The sequence below is a fragment of the Syngnathus acus genome, chromosome 10 (assembly GCF_901709675.1).
Source record: "Syngnathus acus chromosome 10, fSynAcu1.2, whole genome shotgun sequence".
Classification (NCBI taxonomy): Eukaryota; Metazoa; Chordata; class Actinopteri; order Syngnathiformes; family Syngnathidae; genus Syngnathus; species Syngnathus acus.
In genome coordinates, this window is record NC_051095.1 from 7,883,795 (window position 1) to 7,903,442 (window position 19,648).

The 19,648-nt window shown below is 42.9% G+C and overlaps 2 protein-coding genes across 4 annotated transcripts in view; one reads left to right on the forward strand and one right to left on the reverse strand.

Annotated features, from left to right (window-relative positions):
* Window positions 1-347: 347 nt before the first annotated feature.
* On the reverse strand, window positions 348-2,816 carry f9a (coagulation factor IXa). Its single transcript, XM_037263102.1, has 8 exons — window positions 2,704-2,816; window positions 2,446-2,615; window positions 2,329-2,353; window positions 2,072-2,185; window positions 1,863-1,997; window positions 1,680-1,795; window positions 1,345-1,468; window positions 348-1,124 (listed from the first exon to the last, which is right to left on the reverse strand). The coding sequence occupies exons 1-8, from the start codon at window positions 2,759-2,761 to the stop codon at window positions 523-525; spliced, it is 1,344 nt and encodes a 447-aa protein (XP_037118997.1). The 5' UTR covers window positions 2,762-2,816; the 3' UTR covers window positions 348-522.
* Window positions 2,817-6,741: 3,925 nt separating this feature from the next.
* fgf13a (fibroblast growth factor 13a) overlaps window positions 6,742-19,648 on the forward strand; it is a 59,329-nt gene continuing 46,422 nt past the window's right edge. The window contains exons 1-2 of one of the 3 annotated variants that reach the window (XM_037261537.1): window positions 6,742-6,925; window positions 8,381-8,539. In XM_037261537.1, coding sequence (XP_037117432.1) covers window positions 8,491-8,539 — 49 coding nt within the window. In that variant the 5' untranslated portion in view covers window positions 6,742-6,925; window positions 8,381-8,490. Of the gene's footprint in view, window positions 6,926-7,664; window positions 8,152-8,380; window positions 8,540-19,648 lie in introns of those variants that run through there. The other 2 variants (XM_037261540.1, XM_037261535.1) reach the window with 2 other exon arrangements.

Genomic DNA, 19,648 nt, shown 5'->3' on the forward strand with positions numbered 1-19,648 from the left:
GTCATTCGTCGCTGTGCGTACAGCAATGATCGAATGAGGTCTGACTCAGGCGTCTTACGAGAGCATTTTTATTGAGAGAAACAGAGTGGGGGTGAGAGTGGGGGTAAGAGTAGACAGGATGGGGTTGAAGCCCCTGTCCTGCTGATCAAAGCATAGCAGGGGGTCTTTTACGACGTGTAAACAAAACAACTTTGATTGCTTCCTCTGCAGCTGGTCAATCAGTTCAAAAGATCTTAGCACTTTGTTCTACTACTTTTGTTAAGACAGGACAAGCTAGGTTAATTATTACAGGTTACATTCCAACATAATCATACGATCAAGATCATCTGTAAACCCTAACACTAACCTTTGTGTTCTCATGTCTATCCGAAAGAAACAAAATATGAAAAAAGGATGTCTACAGTGGCTTTGACAATGGAATTGCTAACCAATCACCCACCATGCATATGTTCATCTTTCAAACATGACATTAATTACATGTTAAAATTCTTCCCTGCAGAAAAGAGCTGTTCAAGTTTAACGCTACTCTGTTCCCTCCATATCACCTTCAAGTGGAGGAGCTTCCAGGTGGTGGTTCAGCCCGTGGATCATGTTCTGGATCCAGTCGACATAAAGAGACAAGCGCGTGTACACCCCGTACTTGCCGTCCTTGGCGCATTCTTCCCCCCAGCTCACGATGCCAGTCAGGAACCAGGTGTTATGAATCTTGTTGGCGTGAGGACCCCCGCTGTCTCCCTGGCACGCGTCTTTGGCCTCGTTGTAGTAGCCGGCGCAGAACATGGCGGGGGTGATCCAAGCGCTGCTGCTCAACTTGCACTCTGTCCGGCTCGTGAAGGGAACCTGGACTTTTTTCAGCACGTTGGACGGGAGTCCGAGGTGGCGCGTTCTGCCCCAGCCGCTGACCGTGGCGGGCGAGGCTCGCTTCGGCAGGGCCTCGGTGAAGGCCCTGGGCCCGATGCAAATGGGCCGCACTTTGACGGTGAAGTTGATGGGGCTTTGGAGGTGGAGCAGGGCGATGTCGTGATCGTATAGGTTCACGCTGACGTTGTACAGTGGGTATGCGTGCTTCTGGGATATTTGGATGTCTTGCTCCATGTCGTCTTTGACGTTTATGTTGTTCTCGCCTGCAGGAAGACAGACATGAACGGCCACATCAGACAGGAAGATGCCGTTTGAGCGTTAATATCCATATCCAGCCTGAGGTACTACATGGTACAAGGTGTTCTCTAGCCGGGTCACGGCACTCCTTAAAATGTTTTACTGAGCCCATGTCACAAACTAGCAGTCCTTTTCATCGCAGTATGGAAGGCTTGGCAGAGTGAGGATCTTAAAAGGGGGTCGTACCCACTCTGACGAAGAAGGGGCCCTGTGCCTCTGTTAAGCAGTGGGCAGCGGTGACGACCCAGCGCTCGCTCAGAACGGAGCCCCCGCAGAATACCTCACCATTCTCTCTGTAAACCAAGGCCACCTGCGCGGACAGACAGCAGTCTAAGATTATAAAGTTGACCTCTTACAAAAAGATGAATAGTCTTCCTTTTTTCGTTATTTGTCATTATTTTACATCAGAGAAATTCACCGCACAACAGATGACAAAAGTGTCACAGGAGGGCTATGCCACAGATACATGAGCATTCTTTGTAGTAAATGATATTCACCCAAACTGGAGAGTTTGTAATTACCTGCCAGGGGATCTCTGCTGGCATCACCACGTCTCCGCCAACAATGCGCATTCTGGGATACAGCCCAGTTTTGTTAAGGGTGGCCAACGTAGCGGTCCCGCCGCACGGGAACTCGGCTAGTAAGACAAATATTTTGTACTATAATTTTCTTAAATGACTAATTGTAATTTGACGTTGATCTACCTTCTGGTTCACAGCTGATCCCATCCTGCATCAGCTTGTATCCCTCCGCACAGTAACATTTACCTCCCGCAATATCCGCTGGCTCACAGAAGTGCCCACAGTCTCCATTATTGAGATCACACCTTTTAAATAAATCTAAGAGAGGACATTTCTTCTTTTACAACTGACAAAAGTCCAACCGAAAGTCAGCTGGGGGATTTTCAGCTCACCAATTTCACAGTGGTCGCCGGTGAAGCCGGTTTGACAGAGGCAGGTGTATGAGGCGATGCCGTCTTTGCAGGTGGCCTGGTGCAAGCAACGATTCGACTCGCATTGGTCACCATCTGGGGATTCACAGCACACGACCATCGCAAAAGATCACAGCCCCCCCCAAACTGATTTTCAAGCGAGCCGCCATATATATGTATATGTGAGGTGGCTATAAAATAGTTGTTAATAAGAAAAAAATGGATTTTGTCATTCTTACCAACATACGCTCGATAGAACCTCTCCTGTAAAAACAATGATGCCCCTTTCAGTGACCACGAAAGCAAACAAGATGTGCATTGATGGTGAAAAATGTCAACAATTGGCAAAGACACACAGTCATTTCGAAATCCTCAAAGATCTCCCTGGCCTCCTCAGCGTCACAGACTTCCTCCATACATTCTCTTTCCAGGTTGCCCTCCCGAAACTCTTCAAACACGCCTGTGTTCGCCCGCTTGTATCTCTTCAGGACACCATCGGCCGCTTTGCCAGACAGGAACACTGGGCCTGCAGCCAAAAGCAGGTCAACTTTCAAAACCAAACTCATAAAATACAATAAACAAAATATGTTTTGACCTATTGTTCATGATCGTACCTCCAGGAATCAGCTGAAAAGAGGAAAACAGCACACAAACAAGAAAGATGTTCGCCATCACGAACAAACGCAAACTCCAAAGTGCACGATGACTGTTTGCACACGCCAGTTAGACTAAATGTGAGTCACTTATTTTGTAAGTTTGGAAACATCTATCTGGGCCAACGTGGGGTGCGTTGACGTCACAATTGTCCGTTAACCAATAGCCAGTCCAACTTATGATAATAATAATAAAGATAATCATAAGATATACGTATATAATTTCTACCTTAATGTCACATTTTTCTATGACTAACTGCGTTCATTTTAATAGTCAAATAGTTAAAGTTTATCACGCGGTCTGTAACCCGTAATGTCACTGACACCTCGTTGATTGTCGTTTTTATTTGTATATTTTTTAGATGGAGTGCACTTTGTCCTTTTCTCCACAAGAGAGCGCACAAACACCTGCAACATAAATTCAGGCAAGACGATGACGCGACTATTTGCATTGCATAAAACACAGAAATGGCCAATATATTTATTTACGTATATACTTCGAGATATTAAGAGCTGATGTTTGCCAAGTTGGGATAGTCTCCCTCCTCGACTTTCAAGCAAGTTTTTGACTATTTGCATTGCGTAATACACAGAAACGGCCTATATATGATGTTTGCTAAGCTGGGATAGTCTCCCCCTCCACTTTCAAGCAAATCGTGAAAACTGTGGCCCAAGACGCCTGCAAATGTAACACTTTCTTTGCGCCATTTTGTGGTGTAAATGTATAATCACTGTGGATCAGTAGCTCTGAAATCCTCCCCTCCAAGGGGAAATCCAAAGGCATCTTGGGTGTTGGCGGTTATTGATCGGAGTGCTTTATAATTTATAATTCATTAAATCCTGGACCAACTGCAACTTTAGACAAACAAACGTTTACGATCATATTCGCGCCTACTGACAATTTGCAGTCTTCAACCTAACCGAGATGTATTCTTTTTGGAATGTGCGAGGAAGCCGCAGTTCAACGTCAACCATATCCACAATTACAAACATAAGAACACTACCAACAATAATAACATCATAAAAAAAAAACGAATAACCGCAACTGTCACATTAACAAATGAAAAATATAAAGACAATAACAGCAGCCACATAAACAAAAAGTTTTGTAACACAACAATCTTAACACTGTAAGTCCAGAGCAGAACTTTCGAACTGCGAATCAGATGTTTGAACCACAAAGTGCCGCTGTGTTGTGAGTTGAGAATCCAAACATGCTAGCACAGTTGCGCAAATGGATGAGTGGAGTCTACCAATCGATTGGCGAACATCTCCTCGACGTCTCTGTCTTCACTCAATCTGCGGCAGCTCGGCCCGACTGGGGAAGCCGTGTCGGGTCTAATTACTGTAGCTCTGTCTCCACAAAAGGGTCACTACTCAAACTAGCTTGGTGCTATTCATGTTTTGTGTACACTTTCCCTAGGGCTGGAGGGCGAGATAGGCCAGGCTGGGAACCAGATTTGTGGATGATCGTCTTGTTGCATTACTTCTGGAACTTAAACAAGCGCCACATCAACCAGGGTGACTACTCATGCTGTTAATGTGAATTAGTCCATCATGTCCCGAGCAAAAACGTTAGGAATACACACACGCTCCTATGCATACTATCCATGCAGATCAGCTGTCAGGCTGATAAAATTTACACCTGAACTCGATGACATGAAAACGCAATCTAGGGACGGGCAAAGTCAATTACGGCGGCCTGCTTGGCAGAAATACAAGACTCCGTCGCCGCTTTCGACCCCGACCTCTCTTGGATTTGAAATAACTCGCTGACCCCGGGATGACCTTTCGCGGACGGGTCACATCGCATAGAAGGAAGGAGCAGGTGCAGCCGTGCGAAATGAGGAGCGGTGCTGAATGGCATCCATCACTTAAATGCGTAAGCCTGTCAAGCCAGCACCATCCCGGAACGCCCGTTAGCATCTTACCTGCAGCTTAGCTTACATCAGATTTCCTCACCACATTTACATTGCATGGCTCAAGTGACACAAGCCAGTTTGTTTCACTTTCAAGTGTCACAGTAGGTGTCACAGTCGGTAGATGCTGCATAAATAGGAGGAAAAAAAACTAAATTCACTTTTTTTTTTTAGCCTATTCTTCATTATCGGTCTGCATAGCCCCACATTTTAAAATAATGCTTTGGCGCCGTCTGGTGCTAAGCACCTATGTTTTATAACTGCCTCATTTACACAGGCCTTAGCTTTGTCTAACAGACAAAAAGCAAAAATAAATTTAAATGAAGCTCCTCATCACACTTCAACCCAAGGATGGCGCAAGAAGGCTACCAAGCACTACTTTTATCTCGATAAACAACCTCGAGTCACCAAAAGGGCAGCCAAGCACTACTTTTGTCTAATTAAAGTTCCTCAATTTACTACAGAATCGTTCCTTGGCATTGGGAGGCCGCGAGATGGCAGAAAAGTACTACTTTTGTCTAAAAGGTGCTCCTCAGTTCACTTCAACATAATCTGGGCTCACCAAGCTTTTTGAAAGCACGGGCTACTTCTTGGCTACTAGACTGAACTGGAATCATGTGTCCGAAAAGCTCAGAATATCAGCCGTGGTCAGCTTGAACTGGAGCACAATCTGCAATCAGAGGCGGATAAATAACCACGCCGTGTGCCATTGGCATATTCATCACACGGCAAGCATCCACCTGCTCCTGTGCATGACGTCAGCATGGATTTCCTTCACAAACATTACTGGCTGCCAGGACAGAAGGTCCGCATACAGATGCAACAGAAAACACTTCAAAATAATATCGTATCACATTTTGTTGAAAAACCCACACCCCTAGTAGCCAGAAATTTCTTCATTCAGTGCAACTAAAACACAGAAGCAAATTCTTTTCAGGGACAATCAACTCTTTTTTATTAGTCTTAGTTGTTGACGTGACAACAAATATTCTTCCCTCTCGTTTACATGTGTACACAAATTGTCCCGCTATAGTCTCAGCTAATGAAGCTTTGTACTGTCATGTTCAGTTACATCACACATTAGAGTGCATGTTAGTGAAGGCCAAAAGCGGGCTGCGGGGCGGCGCTTCCGACGGGCCGGCAAAGTGGCAATGCCTTGCAAAGGGCAAAGGGGGCCACAGGCCATGCTCGCAGTGGAAACACAACCCAGTGACATTTTTAGTCGTCGTCTTCCTCTCCTCGCTCTCTGCCGTCACCAGGCCAGTTGTTGCCTCGCTGCACTCGTCCAATCTGCAAATGTGAACCCTCGCTCTATGGGGTATTATTTCATGACTTTTGGCAAGTCAGAATTTGTATTGTGCCACAACTGCGGACTATTGGAAGACATGCAGTACAGCTGCAGCTGGCAATTATTTTGAGTATTAAGTATTGGATTTATTATCACATCAATTGTTTGGAAAAAGTTGACTTTTTATTATCAAACACAATAACATGTCCAGGTCCTCAACTTCATATTTTAATGTGGCATTTGAGTGTGTAGAGCTTTAAAAGGCAGGTCCTGGCCTGGTGAGTGACATGGGTGTCAGCCAATGAGTGTAGACGTTGCTGGCTGTTAACTGGCTAACCTGCTTTGCTTTGATTTATTTGAATAATCCTTTGAGGACCAAAGTGGAGCAAAATGAAACGGCAGACGATGTCCCATACTCATTTCAATTAATAGTGGTTGTCGCCACAAAGCGGGGAGAATAATATAAAATACATCTTTTCAAATCAATTGTAACCTTTTTTGGTCTCTTTTAAAAATGTAATTCGTAATCTGCAAAAGAAATAGCAAAACAAAACACAATCTGCTGTATGGTGTCTGGTTTTGGACTTCAGATTGAAACGGTTCTCACACTTTTTTTTTTTTTTTTTAAATAACATGGTGATATTGCGTAATTGAAAGTGAGCAAGCGTGTCTCAAACATCTCAACCAGATTAGAGTGTGGCGAAAAGTTTGACAGGCATCCAGTTTCTTCTAAAAATAGCAGACATAAAGATCGTGTGACCCTCAAGGCTGCAGGTCTTGTTCCTTGGTGGCCACTGGGTGTGGAAAACCTTCCAGGCCAAGACGGGAGGAATAAACCTGGCGATATAGGAGATGATTAAAAAAAATAACCTCCGTGAACTTTTATGATGTGCGTAAATAGCCGGGATTTTTCCACCACCTCGTTCCATGTTGTGAATGTGAGGGAAAGGATGTGGCACGTCTTTTAGGGTTAAGGGTAAGCATGGGCTGGTGATTTTGTGTGTGTGTATATGTGTGGCCTCTTTAAAGGATTACATGTTTGCCAGCCTTGGCATGGATATTGTTTCAAGTTATTTGAGATGAAGATTGATGGACTGAGCAGTTTATGAAAAACTCCACCTTATTACGCAACTGCCAAAACAAATTTTGTGAACGTTAACAATTTCCCCTCCCTACAATTAATTAACCATGCCAGTTTTCTGAAATGCATGAATTCCATCCATCTTCTTATATGGCCATTAAGATATGTGTGTTTGTAAGGTTTATATAAATGCTTGGAGTGCATTATGACTAAAATGTATTTTTATTTGCTAGGTCAATCTGGGTAAGATATTTCATACATATCATTTATTTTAGACATTTACTGTCAGCTTTGAGGAAATAATGGAATTTTGTTCAATTATGTGCTTTCAAAAAATCTATTTGTCCTGCTGAACGCATTGCAGACAACATGGCTCTTTTGCTTGCTCGTCTGTACATTTGTATTATACACAGCTGTCGCCTTCTTTTTCATGTAATTTTGTAATATGAAAGGTATATTTGGCGCATATAATCTTGTCTTTATTTCTTTTTAAAAAAAATATAATTACAAATCTATATATTCTCTTTTTCTCTCTCTACCTCTCTCACTCATCCATCCATCCATCCATCCATCCATCCATCCATCCATCCATCCATCCATCCATCCATTCAATCACATCATCTCCGTCACGTGATCACCGCGAGAGCGAAAATGCGCAAAGAGCGCCGCGACCAGACGCAGCATCTCGACACCAGCTCCCGAAAAAAAACTCACTTGCCAGCCACATCCACGAAAGCACAACGGGGGTGATTATTCGACTTAGAATTAGATCGGGGAGACCGATTGGGAGGCAGCCAATCGTCGTGTGCGTGACGTGGAGCGCGCTGGTGTTGCGTATCCTGTTGATTGTGACCGAAGACGGGGAAAAAGGCTCAGACAGACAGTCGAAGCTCCACCGACAAGAAGCCACACTTGATGGCCCCACTCCAGGCTTTTGTTTTTACATAGAATCTATTTTTTTCTGCTTTTAGAACCCCCCCGTTCTTTTTTATTTGAGCGCCATTTACTGCGCGTCGTGCTTTTTCTCTCGCTTGCGTCCATGCAAATGAACAGCATCGATAGTGGGAGCGTGTGCTTTTATCCACGTGCATTGATGTAGCACGCAACGAGGACGAGATAAGGTAGGACAGTGGAAACACGTTATTTGCTTTTGTGTGTGTGTGTGCGTGTGACATTTATGGTCCACGCAGCATCCTCACAATGTTTGTTTTCACTGCTGGTGACCCTCCACGCGCACACGAGCAAGAGGGACCATTGTCTCCTCACTGCCTTCCCGATTGCGCGTGAAAAAGCTTAAGGGGTTGAAAATGCAATTCGGGTGACCCTTTGCTCCCTCCTCCCTCCTTTTAGAGCCCTTATCTCAGCACGTGGAAGCCCGTGGAAGGATTTGATTGATGACAAAGCAGCCATCAATAAGGATTCTTGTCTAAATCGGGAATTACGCATCCAAACTGGGATCTATGAGCGGAAAAGTGGCGAAGCCTAAAGAAGACAAGGATGCTTCCAAGGGTAGGTGGCCAGGTCGCTTTTATTTTGGCCTTGCACTAAATGCTTTATTAACACCCTCCAGTTTAAAATAACGATAAAAGAAATCAAGGTTGTTCGCCTCTCCCCCTCCCCCTTGCATGGTGCACCGGGTTACTGTGAGCAATGATGGTGAGCTGTTGTCAGCATGTGGACGTCGCAGGCCCACATTGTGCACGATGAGCTTGTTTTGGTGATTGCAATGCCGCAGCCAATCATAACACGCATGTAGATTGTGGAAGGAAAAAAACAGGATGCAAGCGGACAGGTGGAGGTGTGTCCATTGTCTCCACTTGGCATCCTGTTGAATTGTCTTAATCTCCTTGCGGGGGAGGGGGGCATACATATGAACCTTTTTTTTTTTTGCACCCAACTGAGGAAGCTGGAGTGGCCGTTTATCGCCATGGCGACACGGAGGAGTTACCAGAGAAACCGGTGCATGCACGCCAAACAGGACACACACAGGCATGCATGCATGCAGACTCTTCGGGGAATTGGACTTTTTTGCCAAAGTTTGAAGTGATCACTGCCGGATTGATATTAGCCTACCCAAGTAACCCATAAGCCATGCTGAATTTGTGAAGAAATAGGCTTCATAATGTGTATTATTTTATCAACTTTTAGAGCAGTGGAGTGTAAAGTGTCTTTGGGGCAAGAGCACCCTGCCTGAGCGTCGGCCACATCACATTTAAAATTTGAGTCCTCAGTCAATCTAAAGAAATATTTATGATTTTATACTATAAGCCTGTGGCTAGAAAGCAAAGTGTGGAGAGTCTCTGTTGCTAAAAGGCATGGGCTCTATTGCCTCATTTGCAAACTAGCAACATATTCCACGTTAAGGCATTAAAGGAGGAAAGTTACTGATATTTAGAATTCAATCGTGGAATATTGACCAAATCTTAACGTCAAAGTCACAAAACGTTGTTTGCCACAAAGCCAGGCTGTTACATTTCCTGCGCCAGATCATCTTGTATCATTTCCACTGCATTCATTTTCACTCTTATTGGCAAATTTCCATTCCTTGACGTGTTATCTCATCTTCCCGAATTCCTGTAAAATGTCTTTGGGCAACACTGTGAAGATTTATTGTTTGGCAACAGTGTGTGAACATTGGAAAGCACGTAAGACAAAAGTGCTACATACACACTTGTACCAAGAAAATCATTTTTTTCTTTTCGTAATTTGTAATTTCAAATGGAATATTACCCCTTGCTCAGTTCGTGACAGTTGAAATCAGACAACTCTTAAGTGTGCGTCTGTTTTGTGCTGACGAGCGAGTGAGAGAAATGTGCTGGCAAAATTGATTCCGAGATTAACCTCAAGAGTATCTTTCCCTCTTAAACTCCCCCTCTAAATCAATGGCCCCTGTGAATGGCTGACTCACTCAAGTTTCGATCCAAAATACATCTTCATAAAAGCACAGGAGGATTTGCAGAAAGGCACGGCGTTAAACAAAAAGTCTGGACTTGATAGTTGATTATCGTAGCCTCAAATAGTTTGTGGTTTAAAAAAAGCACATGACATCAGCTGTATAAAGTCATGTGATGTTTACGCTGGCATTCATTTTGACAGTTTTTATTGACGTAAGCAGAATTCAGATATATCATTCATTCTTGCACGGTGGTCATCACACATCTGGGACAACGTTAGCTTACCTTAAGGAATGCTACGAGTATTGTTAGCTGCAGCTAAAATTGTGGTACGCATATTGAGGATAACGCTGGTCATTTGTTGGTACTTTAAGTGGAAGATTTAAAAAAGTATTGTGTAGTCAAGCCAACCACAATTGTCAAACAAAGTTGCTTCATCTGTAGCTATGTACAGCTGAACCAAAATAAATACATTTGAATTGAACCTTGATAGCCGAGGTAATAGATTTTTTTTTAAGCAATTTTGTTTTTATTTTATCGGATATAGTTTTTCTATTTAATTTGTTTCAAAAACCATATAAACCGTAGCGTCCATGTTTGTACGCGCCGCTTTGTGCGTGGTTGTGTCCGCCCCTGTTTACATGACAGCCGTGTTGTTCAAAGTGTGTAAGTTAATGTTGTGGCCTTTTTAGTGACAGTAATGTGATTTCCTCCGTGCGGGTCATCCAGTCAAGGCCACGCTGGTCCCCCTCCTCTTCTTCGTCCTTGTCGGTGCGGCGCAACGAACGTGTAGAAGGATCGCCGCCTATATCAACACCAGTGAATCACCTCGTGTTAGCTTCCTCGCTGTCCTTGTGAAGCTAACGCAGGGCGACAAAGTGATGTGCGGATGCATGACTCACGCACTCCCTCGGCTCTGCCGCGTTTTCGTTCCTCAGCCGGAAAAGTCGAGTTTTGGTTGAGAGCAATGCCGTTAATGTGACTCTTTGACCTGTACAATTTGATTGAGATAAAAACATCTCAACACGAGATGAAAAATCTGAAAAAATTGGGTTGCACAAGTGTGCACACCCTCTTATAACTGAAACATAGCTGTAGTACAGAAATTGATCAATCCCATTCAAATTCATGTTAAATTGGAGGCAGCACACACCTTCTTAGGTTTTATTTAGCTTTGCCGCAGAAGCCTTAATGTTCTGAGCTAACGCTGACTGGTTTTTGGCACGCTTCATAGTAAAATAGTTCTACCTTGTCTATTAGTCTGCCATTTTTTAAAGGTTTGGTGCTAGCTCCATTATTTGGAGCTCTTCATAATTCCCTCCAGCAATTTTTTTGTTTTTGTAAATAGTACGTCCAAAAACTTCAATCTTGGCCTTATCGGACCTTTAACATTTTCCCACATTGTTTAGGAGAATTTGTTACCGGTTATATCTTGTCTACTCTTTTAGTAAATCACAAAAAGCTGGCATTTGACCTGGAGTGTCGAGACTTTTTTTTTTTTTTTCATGAATTATTTCACATCAGTACAGTCATGTGTATATTATCATTCACAAGAGTCAATCAATGGATACCTGACAAGTAGGGTGGGAGCTTGAACGCATCCACAATACGTGTTCCGGCGAAAGTGCGGGCCTGGCGCATGGGTTGAATGTCAAAATTGTTTCACAGTTCTGACGCAGATCGGGCCGCAGTGCCCGGAGCAAAGTGACTCGCCTCGCATCAGAGATGTGCCACTCTCGGTCGCGGCATGGCGTGCTGATAACTTGTTTGGGAGCAACGAGGACTCGTCCTCGCTTCCTGTGTCGGCTCGGGTTTGGGAGTGATGCCGTTGATGTGTGATTGCTGGTTTAGATTTTTGTTTTTGGAGGAGACTGATGGAAAAGCTTTGACCTACCATATGTACTTTTCAAGTCAAATCTGACCTGATTCTTATTTAGCACAAATTAAAATACCCTAAATGTCAAAACCAACGACATGCGTAATTCCCAATTATTTTTTTTTTGGGGGGTGTTTTTCAAAAATATTCTGTTGGTAGTTTAGGATTAACCATAGGTGTTCAGAAATAATTATACCACATAATTCTGACATCACATCTCCATTAGAAAAAGGCCCCTAATCTGTAATTATTGTACTGTACCTTCAAACAGCGAATTCAGAATTCTTAATAACATGATGTCATCCTTGCGTGTGTTAATAATAAGAGCTGAGCAGTTTTAGTCTTGTCAAAAGAAAGGCCCTCTGTGGATTGCTTTTGTTTGATTTAAGAATTGACAGTCTTCCATAAAGTGCCACTTAGTCTATTTTGGACCGCGCTCTCTATGCATGATTTTTTTGTAGTCTATTTCTAGCAATGTATAATACCACCTACCATTGTCATGCAGACAATTCTCAGTTGTACCTCCCACAGTTATCCGTTCCATTTTTATCTCCGTACAGAACAGCACTAACACTGATGGCGTTAAATTAAAGTTGCTCGAAAACAGCTGTGGTTGTCAAATGCTTTACATTTTTCTTCTTCCGTGACAATGCTCTTCTATTGCCAATATATCACTTTTCCCCGTCACATTGCAGATGTGTGTTTTGAGTTTGGAGCTGTACATTTGTCAGTGTAGAGGAATCGGTCATGGATTAGATCCAAGCGGGTTACTGGAAATCCATCCATCCAATTTCTGTAGCAATTGCCCTCATTGGATGAGCTGTGAGCCAATGGCAGTGAGGTCAATTGCGAGGGCACATATACGTATATATAAAAAAAAAGGCATTCATATTTACACCTATGGGCTATTGAGAGTTTCACTGTAGCGTTTTTAAAAATACTAGACATGGAAACGTGGCCAGTGACTGAAACGAGGAACTGAAGTTCTGTGTAAACAAGTGACAAGCCTTTCCCAAGGGTCCTTGAATTGGAGTTCATCTCATGGTTAGCCAAGTCACCTTCTGACAGCCATCCCACTTCTGAGACAATCTGTCACAGAAAGCGGAGGAGTATAGAAAAAAAGAATTCCAGTAACGCGTTTTTTTTTTTCACCCCCCGATGGTGTCTCCTCCATGCACATTGCGTTTTCATTTTACTGTATTTAGAAGTATTGTCCAGCCTGATAATTGCATCAGTTTTTTTTGTTTTTTTTGTATTGTAAGTTGTATTTGTTGTTGTTACGTCACCCATGCCAGAAGTGTTTTGCCCTCAAAGCCTCTAAACACTTGAATATGCATTTAGTGCATTAGTCAGCATGCGACTCTAATCTACAGTGCTTCTGAGGTGAACGGCTTTGGAAGCTCAGCGCCCGCAGGAACCAGTTGCCGCTAACATTCTGCGTCCGCACAACTCGCAAAAACAATTGCTCGACTTTGAGTGACCCTGACTGCTGCCTCGCTCCCGCTCTTGTCTTCACCGACTGTTTGAATCTGTTGGATCAGATATTGACGTGCTTACTAATCATCAACCTGCTTTGTTTGTTTTTAGCGATGGATCCATCATGTAAACGCCGCCATCTCATTCCAAATACTAGCTTTGTCTCGAACTCCAGATAGGTAACGGATTTTGGATTCCTGAAAATTTTACTTTTAGAAATGAACACAGTGGTGCAACTGGAGGTAATCCCGTGTAAATATAATCCTCGTAATTGCGGTGATGGTGATGTCTCATACCACCAGGAAGAATAATGATGCGTTGGCTTGAACGAAGGAGAAATTGCTCCGATCGCTGACCCGTTTCTCTGCAATGCTAATACCTGAAAGCCAACTTGGCTCAGCACTTTAATGGACAAGGATGGATATGTGAGGACATTACTGCCTTAATATCTCCTAAAAAAACAATGACCTCAGCAAAAAGTGTCTGAGTAGTTGGCATCTATTTTCTCATTGGCCAGAGTGACCTTGTCGAAAAGGTTTTCATCCATCTTGTACATCTCAGTTTTAAGAATACTCAATCTTGTTTTCAGAAATCATCCTTCTGCACTCTTGGAAATAAAGTGGAGTGGGTTTATTTTTCATGGACGTAACCCGGTTAAGACTATTTCATCACATTTGCCTCAGTTGAAATATTGATTGCAAAACGTAACGCAATCGGCGGATAATATTTTTTTATTGCTGTTGTTCATGTGGGATGCGACGGCATGGTGACTGACGTGAGCCTTAATGCTGAAACCATAAGGAGGCCACCTCCACACGACAGAGAGCAATCGGAATGATGTCATGTGCAATGATCGTGGTTTAAATAAAGAGTGTATGGATGTTCTTGGGACAAATATTCCTCAGTCAAGGTGTCACGCTTCCAGCATGTTCCAGTCAGGTGTTACAGCATGCTGATTTCTACATTTTAAATCCCAGCCAGGATTAATAGTTGCTGCGGACATGAACTAATTAAAGTTGGTGAAAACTATAAAGGGGATTAAGGCAAAGACGGAAAGCGAGGCGATAGGGCGAGACCGGGGGGGCTAATAAACACGGGTTACCGCCTAAAAGTGAACAAGCCAGGCGGGCGTCAAGACAAAGTTGGAGAATATTCTTAACCAGGAGCAGATCGTGTTCATACCATCCGTGACTAACTCACAGTGATCATCCTGCAAAGTCAAATTGGTGAATAAAAAAAAAGAATGTACAAAACCGCCCTGACATTTGTCAGATACAAAAATGCAATGCTGACCAAGAGCAAGCAATTTGAAAAGCTGTTCATTAATTAAGGTGCTAAGTGACCCTTAAACCTTGAGCGGGGATGCCACGCTCCTTTGAGGTTAATACTATTGAGTGCATCGATCTGCGGGGCGCTCACTCAGAGAGGCCGCTTCATTAGGACGGACACGTGGACGCAGTCGCTAGACTGATTAGTCGAGAATGCCGCAAATTACGGCTGATGAGAGGGTGACAAAAGGGACGCTGCGAAAGCAATTACTGACATTTGTTGAAAAGCTCAATATAAAAACATTTTTCTCTTTACTGTACACAATCTGGCGCCAAGACGCAAGAAAAAAGGGTAGCTAATTTGAAGACACCTGCGAGTAAATTTGTGTCTTAATGTCTGAAAGGGGCCAGAACTCTTCTTCTTGAAGTATAATACGGAAGAAGATATATAGCGGAAAGTACCATTCTGCGGGGAAAGCTAAGCCATTCGGCGTTGATGAGAAGAAGGAAAGATGGAAAGCTAATGCTACCCTGGCGATATATTCAAAGCAGAGAGGATGAAAGATGAACAGGCACAAGGATTGGAATCCCGGCATATGGAACCCGGAGGCATTAGATAGCAACCTCTCAAATAAAACGCAGACATATGCCGTCTCCTTGTGCAGCGTGGCGACGCTTTCTATTTCAGGAACGTTTGAAAGACCGTCGAAGCGCTACATTGTGCGCATGATGGCTAAATATAGCAGCGATCCTTCACTGGTCCCTGAAGCTAATTTGACTGAGTCTAGAGAAGGCTGAACATCACGGCCGCGCCTGCCTGCTTCTCATCAGGGAGACCTCATTTACATAATGAAATGCTGCCACGGCAACCGCGGCATCACGCAAACACCCGAGAGACGCCCTCCGCATGGAGAGACACGCTTGATTAGGAATAAAAGGTGGGAGAGCAGCTGTAAGTGAGCTGTCCTCTGGGGTGGTTTCATTCTCTTATGACTCTGACATGAACTTGTATTAACCCCAACGTAGGGAAAATGCTGAGACTCTGCAAAATGGCATCTGAAGTCACATAGAGCAGTGGTGGGCAACTGGCGGTACGTGGGCTACATGTGGCCCGTGCTATGACTTAATATGACAAGGGCTTGACTTAGGGCTCACCATCGGGGTATTGAGTTGGTGCGAGAGGTTACACGTTTTATCTCGGCTTAGACCTTCATAAATGATTTTGCGTGTTGTGTGGCTTTTCCCGCTGCCACATTCCAGAAAAGGTCCATGCTGAGCTCATTGAAGATTCTGCATAGGTGAGATCATGAATGTAAATGCCTTTGCATCGGCAAGCTACCAGTCTTGGGTGTCCCCTGCCTCTCGTCCAAAAGTCACCTGGAATCATCTTCAGATAACCTAATGAGTCTAAGCAGTATAGAAATGGATGGATCTTCTTCCTTCACTGCCAGGCCCACCTTGGCTGACAATCCTCCAGATAAATCAATAGCCTGTAAAATAAAATAAAAATCTTCGGACCATCTGGAAGGCAATTTTTGATATATAGCTCACTCCCCCACATAATGTTGTCCAAACTCTATGAAGTCGGATCCAGTCAATTTCTGCAAAATTTACACACATGGACTACTTATCATAAACTTCAGTGCCCACACTGCAGTATGGGGCCATTTGGAGGGGGGGGGCGAGATGGGGGAAGTGAAAGGACAAAGGGCGAGAGTGAGAGTTGGCAGCCAGTGATCTAACATTAATCTATAACAGCGCAAGTGACAAGCATAAAGAAGATGAACGGCGCTTCAGGCCAAATGGAAAGGTTGCATCCAATGACAAGAAAGCGCTTTGGCTTGAGTTAAAGGTTGGCATGGAAAATTAAGACGGGGACAATCTTCAAATTCTTCCGTTTCCTCATTTGATGACACACTTACTGGTTACAAGTTTGCCTCACAGTTCAGACTTGCAATGTTCTAAGTGTGTATGTGTGGGACACTTGTCAACGTTACCTTCAGGTTTCTGCAACAAATAATAAAAAAAAGTAGCCTACTTGAAAATCTGAAATTTATGTGAGCTCAAAGAGAGGCACTTCAAATGGTGGCAGCTGTGTGATTCCATTTAAAATGGATTCAAATGTGAATGATTCATTCTGACAACAGCCGCACACCCAGTTATGAGAGGGTATGCACACTTGTGCAATAGCATTATCTCAGCTGCTCTTTATTTCCACACCCAAAAGATTTGATTTTTGATGTTATATATTAACGGTTGGCTCCATTTTTCTTTTTATCTCCAGAACATGGCATTTGAAGAAGGGTGTGTTGACTTTTCCAATCTAATGTGTGTGTCAGATTGCTTTCTCCCACCGTTGAAGCTGAGCCAATGTCTCTGTAATTGTTTTTATTCATATTCGCTTTTATTTACTTTTCGTGTGTTGATATCACGCGGCGACGATTGAACGGAAACAATGATTCGCTGCCGATTCCAATTTGTCTTGCTCGAGTTTCCCGGTGGTAGAGTTTACTTTGCATCAAGGGCAAGATGAAAACATCGTATGTAAAATAATGACTTGATCATCTGCTTAAATGTCACCATTGCGTCGACTGATGGGACACTGTCAGAAAGATGATTCTATCAATAAAAAACATCGGCCAGGCGTTCCTTTAGTTGCGTCTCGGCACTGATCGGTCAATAGTCACCGTCCATTGCCCTCGTATTGATTTATTACTTTGGCTGTTTTCCATTTGTCAACTGTGTCAGTTGGATGATACAAAGGCCGTGATGTGAGATATTTATGTCGAAACGAGACATTGGGAGGAGCGTGTTACAAGTGCTTCTTGCGCTTATTTTCAAATGTTTTTGCTTCAAGTTTCTAATTAATGACCATCGAAAACAAATCCCAAGTATCTTAAAAACATTCTATTTTTAGAATCAAGTATTCCACTGATTATCCCATTCACTCATTGAGTAACCAGGAAAAAATGTTCAGTGTGTATGGCTTTAAAAGGCAGGGCTTGGCTTGGTGAGTGACGTGGGCGCCAGTAAATTAAAATGTAGGGTTGCCTCGCTGATAGTTGGCTAATGTATTGATTGACTGGCACGAGTTGAAGCCACCATCAGCTTGTGTATAATTGTGTATTTTCTTACCTTTTTGTTCAATAAAGTGATTTCAAGTTCAGCAGTGGCCTTACAATACGTTTTGACTATTGATGATGTGCTCCATGACATCAGCACAATAATTACATCAGCACTCCATTTAACCGTATTCCAGCTGGAGAAATTCATTTAATATTCCATTAAATTGAGTTCCAAACTTGGTCATGGAATGAATTCAATTTAAATCAAGGTGACACTATACCACACAATGAAATGTCTTAATGCACTTGAAATCGCATATTCACTTGGCGGCATGAATAATAAAAGGTGCTGTGATTCCTTCTATTGCCAGTATGCTCACGCAACTCAAATTCAGACACGTCTTTATGCAAGTTGGTCATTTTTTTTTTTAGGTTTGTTTGAGCAGAAGGTGCGGAGGCTGTCCTGGCACTTGTGCCGCAATTAGTCATCATAGTCGCTTAATAGATACACTTAGGTGCCTCTTTCCTCGTGAGGGTGAAAAACGGTTTCGATTTGTGTCTTGACAGGTCACTGTCACCTTTTGAACGAGTTTGTTTTTGGTTTTCTTTGCTTTATGTGTTATGAAGAAACTCAACATGGGGAACATGTCTGAAGCCTTATCTTGGCAAAAGTAGTCACACAAACACGATTTTTGGGGTTGGAGCTCATCAGAAGGGGCCGATGGCAAATAGTTGTGTCGATAGCAAATTGGCAACTTAAAAATGAATGTCAACGACTACAAAAATGTTGTTCATCCCCCCAGCACAAGTATCTGAACATCGGTATGGTCTTGCCTGTCCACCGACACGTAGCGTCCGTATAAAAAAAAAAAAAAGTCAGCTCAGCTTTGATGCAATATTGACAAATGTGACATAGCCCTACAATATTACGCACAAATATTGATTTCACTTTATACATGTGTTCACTCGCAAATTGTAAAATGGGTTGGGGGCAGGTTTTGCGTTAGCTGGTACTGACAACTGTGAAGCTCTTCAGTGTGTGTGTGTGTGGGTGTATGCTCAGTGCTGTAAAATCTTTGAGGGACAGATGGCAACTCAGGCTCAGTGTGACTTATTGTACCGGACTTCTGTTTGGCTGCAGGTCTCCATCCTGTTTTGGCTGCAGCATCACAACCTTAATAAATATACACACGCACACACACACACACACACACACACACATACACGCAGAAGGTCTTGTGGAGTAGTATCTGGCATTTCACCTTTTTTTTCCCCCCCCCAAATAGCGTGTAGGCTAACTGGGATGGATATACTTTAAATCCTGCTGCCTCTACCTGACCTATGCTGGAATTAAATGAATTAACTTGTGCTACCAGTGAAACCATGCAGAGAAAAGTCTTCTCATAAGAATATAGTTGGAGAATGTACAAAATACTTACATTGGGCTTCAGAAGATTGCTTCTCTCCTCAGTTTAGGGCCCAACTCAGTTGGATTTTTTTTCTTCTTTGAAGCAGATTCCGATATCTATCAGAATGAAATTCTGATAACCGATCAAGCAAAAAAAAGACTAAATTTTACTGTTTTACAATAATTTGTTTTACAAAAAACTAAAAAAATCTGTCCATTTTTTCCCCAATATCTTTGCCTTATGTGTTAATGTAAATAACAGACAAATTGTTGTCGAAATAAATATTTTAATACCACCATTCCAAAGTAGTATATCATTTAAAAAATGTATTGCAAGCTGTTAACTGTGTTTTCTACAAAATCCGAGACATTTACCAATTCCACTTGACTTTATCAATATTTTTATAGTGATCGTTAACACAGGAACTGTAAAATCCCACGTCATGTAAGGAACCAAAACTTCTGATACTGACACACGGCAACATGTTAACAAAAAGGTCCCGCCTGCTGCACGTCAGTCCGTACGTGTTGACAGCCTTCTGTCAAATTAGTTTTGTGGAAGACGAGTCACGTATCAAGTGTCATTGAGAAACTTCCCTTTCATAGCAAATTTATTGTCTTTTGTGATCAG